Source organism: Echinops telfairi, unplaced genomic scaffold (assembly GCF_000313985.2).
Source record: "Echinops telfairi isolate 266 unplaced genomic scaffold, ASM31398v2 ScPeMD7_4;HRSCAF=17, whole genome shotgun sequence".
NCBI classification, from domain to species: Eukaryota; Metazoa; Chordata; class Mammalia; order Afrosoricida; family Tenrecidae; genus Echinops; species Echinops telfairi.
In genome coordinates this window covers 40,580,955-40,597,536 of record NW_022103900.1, presented here as the reverse complement: position 1 = coordinate 40,597,536, position 16,582 = coordinate 40,580,955, and the positions used below count along the sequence as shown (strand labels likewise).

General features: G+C 35.5%; 1 protein-coding gene across 1 annotated transcript in view; it reads right to left on the bottom strand.

Moving 5' to 3' along the window:
- The window catches only part of UGGT1 (UDP-glucose glycoprotein glucosyltransferase 1), a 176,198-nt gene that overhangs the window by 114,675 nt on the left and 44,941 nt on the right, over window positions 1-16,582 (bottom strand). Inside the window, exons 6-9 of the mRNA XM_004703949.2 lie at window positions 13,014-13,126; window positions 9,338-9,512; window positions 5,194-5,290; window positions 3,934-4,012 (exon numbers count right to left, since the gene is read on the bottom strand). Coding sequence (XP_004704006.2) covers window positions 3,934-4,012; window positions 5,194-5,290; window positions 9,338-9,512; window positions 13,014-13,126 — 464 coding nt within the window. The remainder of the gene's footprint in view (window positions 1-3,933; window positions 4,013-5,193; window positions 5,291-9,337; window positions 9,513-13,013; window positions 13,127-16,582) is intronic.

Genomic DNA, 16,582 nt, shown 5'->3' with positions numbered 1-16,582 from the left:
GAAGGCGCAGGACTGTGCAGTGATTCCTCTATTGTGCGTAGGGTCAGAACCAATGAGATAGCGCCTAACAACAACATCCTAGGGCAGTGAGGAGTATCTCTGGTCTTAAAAGATTGGGAGCAGCTATCTAAGACTATTAAATCTTTAGTAGTCTGGATTGTGGAAGAAAGAAGGAACCAAACATTCAAAAGAAAAATTTTATAGGAATAATGATTTTATACAAACCATGGTTATTCATCTACCCTAAGACCAGAAGAACTGTAAGGTGTTGGCTATCACTACCAATGTTCCAATTAGAGACATAATAGAAGAATCACTGTAGAACCAAACAGATGTGTACAACAAAATTTAAATCCTCAAAACACTCTGATTTACTGAATTGGTTGAGGCAATATTATCAACCAAAATTATAAACCCAAGATATACGTTTAACCTTAAACCAAAATAATTCTGTTAAGGTCATCTTTTATCACACTAGCTCATTAAATAAAAACTATCACCCATGATTAATGATATTCCTTAAGAAAAATTATCTTTAGGAGACAAAATGGTCAAAATTTACTCTAAAGCAAAAAGGAGCAGTTACGGGAACAGAGAAAGTGTTGTTAGGTGCCATCAAGTCAGTTTTGGCTCATAGTGACTCTATATACAACAGAATGAAGCACTGCCCAATTGGACACTATCCTCACAACTGTTATGTTTGAGCCCACCATTGCAGTCACTGTGTCAATCCACCTCCTAAAGAGAGTAATGAATAAGAATGATGCACTGCAAAAAAAATGTAGTATCTTTTAAGAATAGAATGATCTATCTGCGATCAAATTGACAAGAGCAACTCAAAAGATTAGACAGAATTCTTAGGGGCAGGAAGAGCCCTCAAGACAGTGAGCAAAGCACTGGGCTGCTAACCACAAAGTCAGTGGTTCTAATCACCATCCCCTCCTAGGAAGGAAGATGAGGCTATCTGCTCCTATAAAGACTTACAGCAAGGAAACCAGATGTGGCATTTCTGCTCTATCGTCATAGGGGTACTATGAGTTGACACCTACTGGAAAGTAGTGATTGTCTTCTTCTCGGCATAGTAAATCATATGATTTTCTGATTCAAAATGCCAATACCAGTCCATATCAGCCAACTAATGACTGGGATATCGATCTTTATGCATTCCATTTCATTTTTGACCACTTTCAATTTTCCTAGATTCACACTTTGCACATTCCAAGTTCTGATCATTAGTAGATTTTTGCAGCTGTTTCTCCTTACCTTGAGTCATACCATCAGAAAACGAAGATCCTGAAGGAGCCACTCCCACAGGCTTTACCTGACTCACATCACCATGGTCAACGCTACTCAGAGAAGTCAGCTCCTGCTCAGTCACAATTTGAGCGGTATCAGATCTGAGGGACCCATCTTCTGGCACCATCTCTGACAATGTTCTGTTTCCATTCTTCAGGCCTTTAGTATTTGACAATGTTTTGAAGTTATGCATGAGGTTTTCAGTGGCTCTTTCCTCCAAGGTGGGGAGCGAGTCCTTCTTTATCATCTGTTCTTAGTCTGAAAACTCCACTGAAACCTGCTCACTTGGGGTGACCCTGCTGGCATTTGAAATACCAGTGACACAGCTTCCAGCATCACACCAACATATAAACCACCGTAGGATGACAAACTGACAGACAAGTGGTGGACAAAATCACAAAAACCTTTATTAAATAAAACATTTGTTTCTCAACATATCTTCTATCTACAAGTAATCTATCCTCTCTCTAAACCTTGCCTGAAAGTTCTGTGCTCTTCAATTTATACCACACTGAACTGGAAGTTTGGGCATCCTTGAGAGACTCAAATCAGGTTCCTTTTATAAGCAGGCTTTTATGAGTGCAAAATAGAATTAAAAGAAAAAGAATTTTCACAAACTTTTTTGAAGGTACTAATAATTGCTGAATTTTGGAACAAAAGAAAAAGCCTGAATGGGTAAGATAGGGATTGTAGGATAGATGGTATAAGGTTTCCCTATTAAGTTATCATTTAATAATAATAAATATTATCACTATACCATCCAAGAATTAGCAGGTACGCATTCATAATGCAAAAAATTCCTCAATGCAACTTTCCCGTCCTTTTTCTCACCAATGCAGGTCTCAATGTTCTGAAAAGGGCTTCCTAATCTACACCATTATCATCCTGTGCCCTTCTAAAGATCCATCAAGAATATGCCTCTGGAATCTCAGAAAACAGCCACCATATCCCTTTTTTTAAAAGGATTGATTCGGATTAATACATATACTGAATCATTTTCCATAATTCAACCATGTCCAGCAGAATTGTACATTTGCTAACACAAGCTGACTTCTCTGTCTTGGATTTAATTAGCCCACCAGATCCCCTTGGAAGCCACTCTTTTGACTGAACCTTTTCTGGAAGTCATGTATGAACTGAAACCCCAGTAGCAATGCTTTCTGATTTATCATCATACAAGACAATCCATTAAAAAAAAAAAAAAGACACTCCATTTACTAAAGATGGTAAGGAAAGGTTATTTATCATAGTCAAAAATATATCATTCACATCAAGGCACATGATGAGATTATCTCCTGTATTTTAAATGCTACCAATTAAAACATTTTTAAATGCAACATACTTTCATTTCAATTAGCTACTATAAAATTTTATTCATGATAAAATTAATCAATTATACTACTTAGGTAAATAACTATTCTGAATGTCTAGATAAGAAAAAGTCTTTAGTATTCTACATAATATCTTTGAGATATGAATGCATAAATCATGTTACCAAAAAATATATAAAATATGAACATGAAAAAGGATTCTGGAAACCTGAGTCAATAAAAATGGAGCCTGATTATATGTTAGTAACCCCAAAATTGATATTACACAAAAACAGGTGTACACACAATGAATTCAACAGGTCAATAGTCATTCAATATGAATTAAGAAACTATTTCTACTAATCAGTTAAATCTAATTAAGTCATCTCACTCTACTAATTGGTAAAGCTGAATACTGTGGAGCTGATATCACCTTGGATATAATTTTGGGGGGTATACACTATGTTACTATGTTTATATGATTCTTTCCTTACAACAACGATAAAGTAGTTCTTGAAACTTCGGTGGTGGCCAAGGAGGTGGTTTTGGTGGAAATGACAACTTTGGTCGGGCAGAAACTTCAGCTGACATGGCAGCTTTGGTGACAACCGTGGTGGAAACGAAGGCAGAGGGGATGATTACAATGGATTTAGTAGGGATGAAAGCCATTTTGGAAATGGTGGAAGCTACAATGATTTTGGCAATTACAACACTTAATCTTCCAATTTGGGATCGAGAAAGGGAGGAAACTGTAGAGGCAGAAACACTGGCCCTTGTGGTGCTGGAGGTCAACACTTTGCCAAACCATGAAACCAAGGTGCCTGGTTGTGGTAGTTCAAGCAGTAGCTATGGCAGTGGCAGAAGATTTTAATGCCTACCAGGAAAGAAAGCTTAACAGAAGAAGGGAGCCAGAGAGGAGGCAGGGAAGGTATAGGTTACAACAAATTTGTGAACTCAGCCAAGCACAGCAGTGGCAGAGCCCCGCTGCTACAACATGTTTTAGATAATACTCATAAATAAGGGCAAAAGAACACTTTCCACAGAACAGAAAGTAGAATCTGTTATACAATTAGTCATAAATAACTTGTGACTAATTGTTTGAAAGATTTTACTTTCTGCTCTGTGGAAAATGTAAAGAATTCCAACAAAGGGTTTTTTCTGTAGCTTGTTTTTTTTTCTTCTCTTTTTTCGCCCCCATGTTGTTGATTGCAAAATGTACTAGGATGATCGTGACACTGAGTATAAGTCTTTAAAAAAAAGACTGTCAGGAAGTCTGGCAGTTTAAAGAGAGTAATGACATTTCCCCAAATAATTACAATATACACACCTTAATTTTCCAAAAAGGAATCCTTGAACTTCATCAATAGGATCATTTTCACCAATCACTGTGGTATTTACCTCAGCTCCTAGGAAAGTGTAATAAGTACATGTCTAATTGCTCAGATAAAAGAATAAACAACAGAAATTACACTTAACATGTTAAGTTTATTTAACATGAAATTATATTTAACATGTTAAATATCCCAATTAACATTTCATAGTAGTTCTTAAAACAGAACGAATGCTTTAATATTTCCCATTTTCATAAAGCATCAATTTTTTTCTTAAACTTTGGAAATGTCACATTAAAATTTTCAAAATTAATAGCCTTGAAAATTTGAAACATAGATTTTTCAATGTCAAGATTCTGAAGAATATTCAATTAGGCCATTTAATCCTAAATATAATTATTGACAGAAAATAAAATAATAGGGTACAAATTACCTTCTATTTATTTTATTATATAAACTGGATTCGGGTTTTTTTGTTGGATTTTTATTGGTGGAAGAAATAAAGAAGTTAAACATTAAATTGTTGTTGAGACAGTTAGCTCAAAACCCTAGATTATTAATGCTGGAGTATTAAATAAGAAGTATCCAAGTCAACTGATGTAGGATCAATATGAGATGGAATCAACTCAGTGAAAGTGGGTGTTTTCTTGGTTTATCCATTTTAAACTATTCCAAGTGCAGAAATAAAAACAAGTTTTTTTCATGAATTATACATATTAGTTTAAGAGTTCACATTGTAGTCATAAATTATCAGTTAGTTGTGAATTACATAACAGTTATAACTGTTTCTAATTACTGAATTTTTCTGTGACCAAAACTATACTGAATTTCTAAAAAAAATTATCCTGAATTTCTTATTTACATATCTTATTAATTTCTTATAACAATTTTTTTGAGAGAAAAAAATTTTTGAGAGAAATTGGTATCACTTATATATTTATAGAGAAGAAAATTAGGACCTAGAAAATTTACTTCAGCAAAATCCAACTGCAATGTAAGAAAACCAAGATTCAAACAGGTTGGTCATACCCTAATTCTATTATTTTTCCAGTATGGCAATATGTTTTCATTCAACATATATAAGAGGCTTCAAAAGTTTGTCTAAAAAGTGGCATTAAAAGACAACAACAAGAGAAGTGTCCCCAATAAAATGAACTTTTAATAAAAAGGCTTTAAAATTTCCACAAACTTCTTGAAGCCCTCTCATACTTAAAAGAAGGGGGAAACATGCACACACTGTTATTTTTAAAATTCACCTTTCACCTGAGTATCATCCTTGGCTTTGTACTCAGTGCTCTTAATGGCCAACTCCACACCATAACCAGAGAGGTAAACAGGCTCCTTCCCAGGGTTCTGTAAACAGAGTAATTGTCCCCATGATTACATTATGATATGGCATGGTGTGGACATCGTAATGTTACATCTACTAGCCATCCCCCATTTATTGAGTAGTGACTCAATAAATCTTTAAACACGGCAAAAAGTTAGAACATATACTTTTTAAAGATATTAACCATGTGACCAAGACGATTCACACATATAAAAATTTTAATTCCGAAAAACTAACCAAGCTGCCAATAATAACAGTAGACTTATTATCTAATATTTAAATGTTGGTTTCAATGGGGTGAATATTAATTCAAAGTTTATATATTATAAACATATAAAATATTTGCTACCTTGTAGACAATTGGACATCCCCTTACAGAAAGGTTACAAGGAAAGATGAGCTAGTAAGGGGGCAGTAAAGCACTGATGAAACATACAACTTTCCTCTAGTTCTTTAACGCTTCCTCCCCTGCACTAGAGATCCCAATTCTATCTTACAAATCCAGCTAGAACAGAGCATGTACATGGGTACAGATAAGAACTGGAAACACCGGAATCCAGGACAGATAAACCACTGAGGACCGATATTGAGAGTTGCAATAACAGGAGGGCAAGGGGAAGGTGGGGGGAGAAAGGGGGGACCGATCACAATGATCTACATATAGCCCCCTCCCTGGGGGACGGACAACAGAAAAGTGGGTGAACAGAGACATTGGTCAGTGTAAGACATGAAAAAAATTTTTTTTAATTAACAAGGGTTCATGAGGGAAGGGGGGGCGGGGGTGGATGAGGAGCTGATACCAAGGGCTCAAGTTGAAAGAAAATGTTTTGAAGATAATGATGGCAACAAATGTACAAATGTGCTTGACACAATGGATGGATGTATGGATTGTGATAATACTTGTACGAACCCCCAATAAAATGATTTTATATATATATATGTTACCTAGCAGCCCAACACATAACCCATTATACTACCAAGGTTCCTACTATAATGTCAAGCACCCAAAACCAGAAAAATAACAAATTTTGACAAGGATGTGGACAAACTGACACTCTTATTCATTGTTGATGGGAATGTAAAAAGGTGCAATCATTATGGGAAGCAGTATGCTTATTCTTCAAATAATTAAAAATATAACTCATATATGAACCAGCTACTCCACTCCTAGGTATAAACTCTGGGGACCTAAAAACAGCAACAGACATAATGCATATTCATTATTCACATGAGCAAAAAGAAAGAAACAGAGTCCACCAATGGAGTACATATATGCAATATAATACTGTTCTATCATTATGAGAAATTCAGTCCTAATGAATGCTAAAATATGAATGACCTTTGAGAATATTATGCTGAGTGAAGTAAGTCAATCACAAAAGGATATATATTGTAGATCTCACATTAAAATATAAGAATCAGTAAAAGTACACAGTGGTGTAATTAATAGTAGTTACCAGGGATAGGAAATATTGAGTTTTTGTCTACGGTCATGGAAAATTGGCATCTATTAAGTGTACCATTTACACAACCTCATTAATGTAACTGGTATCACTAAACAGTATACCAGAAAAATGTCAAGTTGGCAAGGATTGTATTACTTAATTTGTACAACAACAAAAGCAAAAAAGGAAGAAGGGAGCAGTTGCTAATACTACTTAAGTAAAACCAAAAACTTCAGAGGATTCGTTTTCTCGACTGGACATCTATGTTTATGCTGTCGTGGACAGTCCAGTCAATTGCCCTTATGCAGTTTTTATATACTCTATTCTAACTCCACAGTCACTGAGAAGTGCCTGAGGACTTCAAACGTTGGGTACGACCATCAAAGAGAACAACCATGGGTCCATCTCTATTGCCTGGAGCATCAGAGGAAGAAGAAGACACAAGAATTGGAAGATGAAGTGCGTCCATGAACTACTGCCTCCTTTGTCAGGAGAAAGAGCTGGACAGTACTCTGCTATCCTCTCTGAATGTTTCATCAAGGAATGGATAGAAGAATCTGATCAAAAGGGTAGAATAAATGTAGAACAGAATTTCAAGTTTTTATGGAATCCAGATTTCTAGATCTCCATGAACTGCATATGCCCTAAGGCCACCATGAGGCGAAACAAGAGCTCAGATCAATTAGTAAAGAATGTCTTGAGTATGACACTGTTTTAAAGAATTAGATCTATGAGATCAAATTGACAACACCAACTCTAAAGTTTAAGAGGCAATGAATCGAAGTTAATGGAGGTAAAACAACACAGTGTGACCACCAGGGAACTGTACCTGTAAAAATTGCTCAATGAGTAAATGTTAGGCTGTGTATATTCCCACCCCCCAAAAATGCTAGATATAGGAAAAAAATCTCCTTTGCTTCATTTATTCTACCCACAGTTGTGGAAATGGGAATTCCAAGGTTGAAGTAGGAAATTAAAAAAAAAAAAGTCACAAGCAACACAAAAAAAAAAAAAAAGAAGAAGAAAATGAAATTTCAGAACCTACAGAGCAGGGACTGAAAATTGGTAAAGTCTCAATCCCAGAAGTGCTTTATTGGAACCATTCGTGTGTATGTGTGTGCTTATTTATGTACTGGATATATGTCTTGCAGAGTTTATGTTGACAAAAACTCTAAATTCAACACCAACCTGATTCAAAATAGCACATTACACACCTGAGTGTCTAATGCCAGCAATAGGACTTAGAGGGGAATGGGAAGGTAGGTAGGAGTTATCAAAAACTAAACACCGATAGATTTGTTTCTGTTCATATAAATATTTTTTGTATTACCCAATATTTACTGAGTTTACTATGACATAGAAACTTTGGGGATTAACTGAAATATTTATATAGAAATATTTTAAATGTTATACATGGTTTTAAAACCTGTTTTAAATCAAGTCTGCCTTATTTCACCTCTCTAGAAATCTAGTTCCCTCCACCATATGAAAAGCTGTAGGAAAACAAAAGGTTGAAAGGGAACAGTGAAAAAATGGAAATTACAAATAATTTCTACAATTGCGATACTAATTACTCCCATTAAGAGTAATGGGCTTTTGGGCAATGAATGTACAAATGCTCTTTACACAATTGATGTGTGTATGGATTGTGATAAGAGTTGTATGAGCCCCTAATAAAATGATTTAAAAAAAAAAGAAGAGTAATGGACTTTTATCAGAAAAATAGAAAGTAAAAAGTATTAATGAGACTGTTGAAAATTCGAAACTTTCATGCAGTGTTGAAATAAATATAAAATGAAATAGCTATGATTGTCCTTCAGAAGTTAAACATAGAATTACTACATGACTTTGCAATTCCACTCCTAGGTATATACCCAAGAGACTAAAAATCAGACTTGAAGTGTTACATGTACACCAATGTTTACTGCAGCATTAATCACAATACCAAAAGGTAGAAATACCCAAGTATCCTTCAATAGATGAAAGGATAAACAAAATGTGGTACATTCATACAATGGAATATTATTCAGTGATACAGATAAAGGAAATTGTGATACATGTTACAAGATGAATGAACCTTGAAAGCTTTATGCAAGTGAAATAAGTAACATACAAAGGACAACTATTAAATGATCCCATTTACATGAAATATTTAGAATACAAAAATTCCCGTTAATGGTTCCACTGATAGGGTGAAGGGAAGAACGGGAAGTGATTGCATTAAAGAGTAGTGAGCTTCTGTCTGGAGTGATGTGCAGCTTTTGGAAATAGTGGTGATAACTGCACAGCATAATGGATAACACTAATGTATACTTGCAATTGTTTAAAACTTCAATTTTTAACACATTTTATGAACAATGAAATTTGGTAAAAAATGAATTCGTTCCATTTTCAAGACCATATTAAAATTAGAATAATTATGTAGCTCTTTTTAAGTAAAGGATTAACAAACAAGCAACTATTTTAACCTAATTATTTTGTTTCTTCAGAAAGACAAACAAAACACCACCTATGAACAAATAATAGATGAAAGTGCTAGATTTTTCAAAATGTATTCTAAATGTTCTAAGGCTATGCTGGAAAAAATTAATATCTAAAACAGGAATAAACTAAGTCAATACTTACAGATATATAATGTCTGAATACATAATTGATTTTGCCAGCATTGCTTTTTGATATGAGTTGTTGATGGAAAGTAGAAAATTCTTTATAGCCAATCTCAGAGTAGAAAATCACCACTGGACTATCTGGATTAGATGACGGATATCTATGATCTCCTTTGAATAATAATGGCTTAGGTCTGGAAAAAAATATATAGAAAGATGCAAATTTTAAACTTTAAAACTGTACAAAATGCAAATTTCAGCTACAATTATTTAAAATTACAAGCTTCTTAATATAAAGATTACCACAGTCTTGATTTAGTTGTCAGTTACTTAGAATAACTGCCAAGTGACTCTTATTTATTAATAATTTAAAATAATAAAAGTATATTACATAAATTAGAATTTTGATTAATAATTATTAACAATTTCTGGAGAGGGAAAAAATATATATAAATCTAAATTTCCTAGTGTTAAGCCTTAGTACAATCTTCTCTAAGGACTAAAATATAATTATCCGTTTATCTGAAAAAACCTAAGTACAATAATGTAAGATCCAAAAAATAAGTTTAAGCATATGCATTACCTACCAGTTATAGTAAGGCTCCCTTTCTACCATTTCTAAATTTCTACCACAGTCTGCCTGCTAAACATATTAAAATCTCCCCTAACAAAAGGATCAAGATATTAATATACCTAAGGCATAAACTTAATGACTTACCAATCATTCTTCTAATAAACTGTTCAAAAGAAAGTAAAGACATAAGAATATGGGCATTCCATAGTGGTTAATTGTAAAAGAAATATTAAGTAATTTAAATACCATGGGATAGTCATAAAATCGATTACCATTCATATATTAAACACAAGATCCCTCTATGCCTTCTAAGAGAGTACCCTTGCCTCTTGGATGCTTTGGGCTCGATTAAGTAAAAGCTGGTTTTTTCTGTTTGTTTTTTATAAATTACATAGCATTTGTGATTAAGATAACTTTAAATAAAAATGAGCACCTTCCTCACACACAAAGATCATTCATTAACTATTGATTTCACTGCAACTGAAGGTATTTCAGGGGGGAAAAATGTGATGCATGGACACTTACTAAGTGAACATAAACCACTCTGTGTGTAAATTTGTAACCACAGGAAAAAAATCTAAAATGATCTATGAAACCATTAAAAGTAGTATTTACGTCTTCTCAGGAACTGGCATACTATCACTCTTTTCTTTATAAGTATCTGCATTATTGCAGCAATAAAACTGAACAAATTATATTTTTTTTTAAAGAATTTAAAAGCAAACAATTTTGCTTAGCCAACAGAGCATCAGTTTATTACAAAGCCATTCAAAACATCCATAGCCTAGTGCTGAGATATCTGTAATGTGTATCATTAGCCTATCTTACTATGACACACTCTGGTATCGAGCAGGCATGTGCCACATACAAACATCCTGTGCTCGGCAGACAGCCTTGCTAGAGATGAACTAAACCAAAACCAAACCCGTTGCCATTGAATGGATTCTAACGCACAGTGACCCTAAAATGTCATCAGGACTTCTGACTCCGCATAGCAACAAATGTTACCAATTTATAGTAGAATCAGAAGGTACAATGAGTATGCTGTCCAAGCCAAACAAGACACCGATTGCATTTGTCAACAAGAAATCTGAGAGCACAAAAGTCAGCCTATTAATTATTGCTCTCTAATGCATATTAAGCTTATAATTATCCATTAAATATTCTTCATTGTCTAGATCTAATAATATCCTGAGAGTTAATTACCATTAATATCATTTAAGACACAATTTAAGGAACTGGCTTTAATATACACTGTGTTCCTTTCTTCACTAAGCTGATGATAAAGCCTATGTAGCAACATCATAGATAGTTATTACCAAATGATAACAGTAGTATTAATTATTCCTATTATCTCCATTTTAAAATAAAGATGAAGTTAAATTGTCAAAGTTCATTAAACTATTCTAAGTGACAAAAGTGAGATTCGAATCTAGCTTACCTGGTTTCCGAATTTATAAACCACTACACTTACACAACCATACCACACTCACTGCCATCAAGTTGATTCTGACATATTGAAACCCACTATATGACAGAGCAGATTTATCACTGTGGGTTTATTTTTTAGCACCGTGGGTTTCCAAGGCTGTAAATTGCTATGGGAACAGAAAGCTTCATCTTCTACAACACAGTGGTTGGTGTATTCAAACTGCTGACTTTGCAGTTAGCAGTCCAACACATAACCAACTACACCACCAGGGCCCATAGCAAACAAGGAAAATCTGAAGGTACACTTTCTATACAAGAATTCACAGTGATGGCAAGATACAAGATTAATGTATAAAAATTTATTGGATTCCTATATACTAATGCTAAGAGCTCTGAAAAGGCAATAAAGAAAATACCATTTAAAATAGCAACATGAAAACTGAAATATTTATGAATAAAACTAACAAGAGAAACTAAAGATTGTGCCCAAAAAACTACAGAACAGTACTACAGGAAATCAAAAAGACTGACACAAGTAGAAGAATATTCCATGTTCATGGATAGGATGGCTTAATATTGTGAAAATGTCAACTACCAAAACAATCTATAAATACAATGCAATTCCAATCCAGATCCCACCCTCATTCTTTGAAGAAATGGAAAGACTAATTACTAAGAGACCCAGGATAAGCAAAGAACTGAAGAGGAAGAAGAACAAAGTAGGAGGTCTTGCACTTTCCAACCTCAAAACTACTACACAACCACAGTACCTCAAACACCCTGGTACAGGTATAATGATAGATCCCTAGACCAGAACAGAGAACCCAGAAATAAATTCATCCACCTCATCTTAGACAAGGAATCAAAAACATTAAAAATCTATAGAAAGCTACAGCACTTCAATAATTTTTTTTAATGAATAGCCAAATTTAAAAATGGGCAAAGGGCATGAACAAACAGCTCATCAAAGAAGATATCCAAAGAGTCAACAATCATGAAGAAAACCTCACAATCACTAGCCGCCTGGGAGATGCAAGTCAAAGCAAAAATGAGATACCACCTTACACTGACAATGACAGCCAAATTTTTAAAAAAAAACAGAAAATAAAAAATGCTAGAAAGGCTGCAGAGAGACTAGAACCCTCATTCATAGCACAGGAAAATGTAAATATGTACAATCACTATGGAAAGCAAAATGGCTCTACCCCAACACTGACTAGAAATTCTAGACCAGCCAGTAACCCTCTGTGGGATGTATATCCTCAAAAGGTTAGAACCATAACAAGAACAGACATATGCCCTATGTTCATTGCACAACTGTTCAAAATGCCCATCAGCAGAAGAATGGACAGACTTTGGTACATATAAACAATGGAATACTATGCATCATGAAGAAACAATGACAAAACCCAAAGCAGCTCATGACAAGGATGAACCAGGAGAATATTAAGCTAGCCAATCACAAAAGGGTAAATACTATATGAGGTCACTTTTAATGGAGGCTGGTGAGTGGGGAAATTAAGGAGTGGGGAAGGGGTACGATGTTTGGGGATTTCACTGGTAGTTTAGACCGTGAAATGCAGGGTTCATGATCTGAAACGCAAACCACCTAAGCTACAATTGAAAAGAGAATATAAAAAAAAAGCACGATGAAATGCATGACATTTATTTAAAGAAACATACAAACTACCTTTCAGATGCTGTGCGCAGAAGAGTCTCAATGTCATCAAAATTACAAGTCTTCTTCCCATGAATTGAAAAAAAAGAACTGCAGCCTTCAGGTGGAGGTTCTTCCGCTGCTATCTGTCATGGGAGATACAATCCATGTTTTTCATCATTTCTAACCAAAGATAAGACATACAAAAGAGCTTCAAGACATTTTTAGAAAAGTAGAATTAAAAGATACTAGAATTACTCCACGGACTTTTGGAAGCCTCCTCATATATATTCCAAGGAGTCAATTACATTATAATAAAGCAAGTATCAATAGAAGCAAAACAATACATTCCCTGAATACACCTTAAATGCCGAGTGTGGAGAGCTCTATGTCAGTGCTTTACCTGTGTTATTTCCTTCCAACAAAATGCTATTATCCCCAAAATAGGATATAAATTCTACATTAGAAGATATCCAGAGAATATAAAATATGATTTGTAGAAAAGTAAGATTACAGATGCCAGGTTTAAGTGCTGAAGTATAACTATACTGACCAAATTTGATATAACAACCAAAGTAATATGAGTTCCCTAAAACAAAGAGTCACATAGAATCAAAAACAAATAATTATCTGTGGGTGGGGGGAGGGTCTAACTACAAAGGTAAAATTCTATAAGTAGCATAGTAAGCTATTCACCAGTAAAGCTGAGAGGGGCAGGAGTTTATGTGTATAGTGAAATGGAAGAAGATCAAGACATAATGAGATATGTCAATCTGAACTTCAATGAGGCAAACTGAGACTGTGCCTCAGTGTAATGAGATAACCAAAGGAAAAGGTATAATGAAAGGCACTGGGATATGTAGTAGTATCATTTATGTAAACTAATATTAAGATGTACTTCTCTATGAATGTAATATCACTAACAAAGTAGGGATAAATGGAAAGCTAGCTTTGAAAAAACATAACAACTATTTGGCACGGTATAAATAGGAAAGCAGAAAGGATAATATAAAAACTCCTTGTGTACCTGTCGCGTAGCTTCAATCATGTTCAATTTATGGCCAATCTCAATGGCCGCTTGTTTACCTTCAAGCTTTTAAGACCCCAGACGCTATATCTTTTGATAGCCGGGCACCATCAACTTTCTTCACCATATTTGCTTATTCACCCGCTTTGTCTTCAGCGGTTGTGTCAGGAAGGTGAGCATCATAGAATGCCAATTTAATAGAAGAAAGTATTCTTGTGTTGAGGGAGTACTTGAGTGGAGACCCAATGTCCTTCTGCTACCTTAATACTAAACCTATAAATACAGGCTCATAGATCTATTTCCCCATCCTCATATAAATATATTTGCATATGTACATGTCTTTATCTAGACCTCTATAAATGCCCTTTTCCTCCAGCTCTTTCCACTATTTCCCTTGATTCTCCTCCTGACCCACGATCATGCTCAGTCCCCACCAGGGTTTCAGCACTTCCTCTTTGTTACATTCCCCTTGATCATGTCCTAGCAGGTCTCCCACACCCACCTCCCCTACATTAGTTTCTTAAAATAACCATTATCATTTTTTTTTTTTCAAAAAAGGATTCTGCAAAGATGGCAACTGACAACAATGTTTTGCAGTCTTCCATATGTCCTTGGAAAAAACAGAGCAACTAAACAGTAAAACCAAAACTCCATATGTTACATTGAGATGTTTTGCCTTGGTTCTTGTCTCTCGGAGTGAGAAGAATTCACATGGCAGAATTCACATAAGTGTAAGGAAAGGAGGTTGTTGGCTGGGTTTTTTTCCATCATTTTATTGGGCGCTCGTACAACTCCTATTACAATCCATACATCCATCCATTGTATCAAGCACCTTTGTACATTTGTTTCCCTCATCATTCTGAAAATATTTGCTTTCCACCTGAGCCCTCAGTATCAGCTCATTTTTCCCCTCCCTCTCCATTCCCCCCTCCCCGATGAACCCTTGATAATTTATAAATTATTATTGTTGTCATATCTTACACCATCCAACGTCGCCGAAAGGAGGTTTTTATGAGTGAAAACAAAGTCTTTGCTAGCACACTCTCATAGACAAGAACAGGCTGTCCAAGATGGAACGGTGTTTGTCTGTCCTTAATCTCACATCCCCTTCTTCCTTGACTGCTCTTCTCCCACCCATACTGAGGGCATGGCTGTGGGTTAGCAAGCATTTAGTGGGTATATTTAAGTGTGTATGAGGCATAACTAGCTTTTACTGTGCATGCCCTGCCTCAAGCCCACCCCACTCTCAGGCCTTCTAATACATGCCCAATCTCTAAGAAATCCATTTTCATCACAGATTTAGTGTTCCTTACTGATTGATGGGCTGCTTTAGGGAGGAATTCCTTTTCCCTAAGCTTCTTGTCTGACATATGGGCAACTTATGCAACAAAACTATATGAAAAAGAAAACCCATGATAAAAATACCAAAAAACTCTTGAGGGAAATCAGTTTGTGCAGAAGGAAGTAAAAGGAAACAAAAGAGGCCCCAGTAATGCTAAAACAACAAACAGGTGCACACTGGAAGGTATGGAAGAGCAGTAGGTTTTACCGAGTAAGTGAATGGAAGAGATCTATGGAATAGTTTGAATGAATTGGGAAAGATGAGAGCCTCTGAATTCTCAAAACTTGCAAACCAAGATAACCTCACAGGACAAGGTCCCACAACATGGAAAAACTGCTGTGACTGGGATAAAGATTGAGGACAAACACACATACAGGAGAGCAGGGTTAGGAAATCCAAAAAATGCCATATTTTTTTTAACATTATACAAAAACAATAGGGGTCGGGAGGAAACATTAGAGGAAGCATCAATTCCTTCTTCCAAACACTCAAGAAAATAATTTAAATAAAAATGAGCATAAAAATATCAAGGTCAAATCCCTTACAAAAATACTTTAAGACTAAGATTAGAATAATATCTCTATAAACTGCATAAAGTGCCCTGGTGGTACCATGGTTAAGTATTCAACTACTAACCAGAAGTTCAATGGTTCAAATGCATCAGCATGCTTCCATAAAGATTACAGCTTTAACTAAGGGCATGCAACAGAGCAGCAAGGGGAGCAAAGCAATGCAGCCACTGGGGAATACCAAAAATAGACTTTGGGGCCAGGCCTGGCACCCTATCAGACTCAAATGGAAAACTCCTAAAGGTCAACAAACAGACCTGGAACTATTTATAGACTTTTCATTTTTTGTTGTAGGTTTTGTTATGGGAAACAAAAGGATTTCTCCCAAGTTGTCTCCCCCAAATATATGCCAAACTTAGCTGCTTGCAAATGACTTTACACTTGGAGGTCATCAGGAGTAGCCACCTAGAGTAAGCAGACACCACTGTTTATCCAACAAGTAGGGCCCACTCCCTTCTGATAAGGATAGTAGTTGTCTGTTTCCTTGTAGGAGACACCAGAAGTGAAACCAGCCCAAGGATGACCAAGGTTAGGCCGCCATCATGAATCTAGGGTCCGCCCATCTTGTCACATGTATACCCCTAGACCTTCCCATTCCTATGGGCACACACCTAGCTCATCCCCTTCCTGTCACGCGTATGCCTATCATACATCCCCTTCCTAC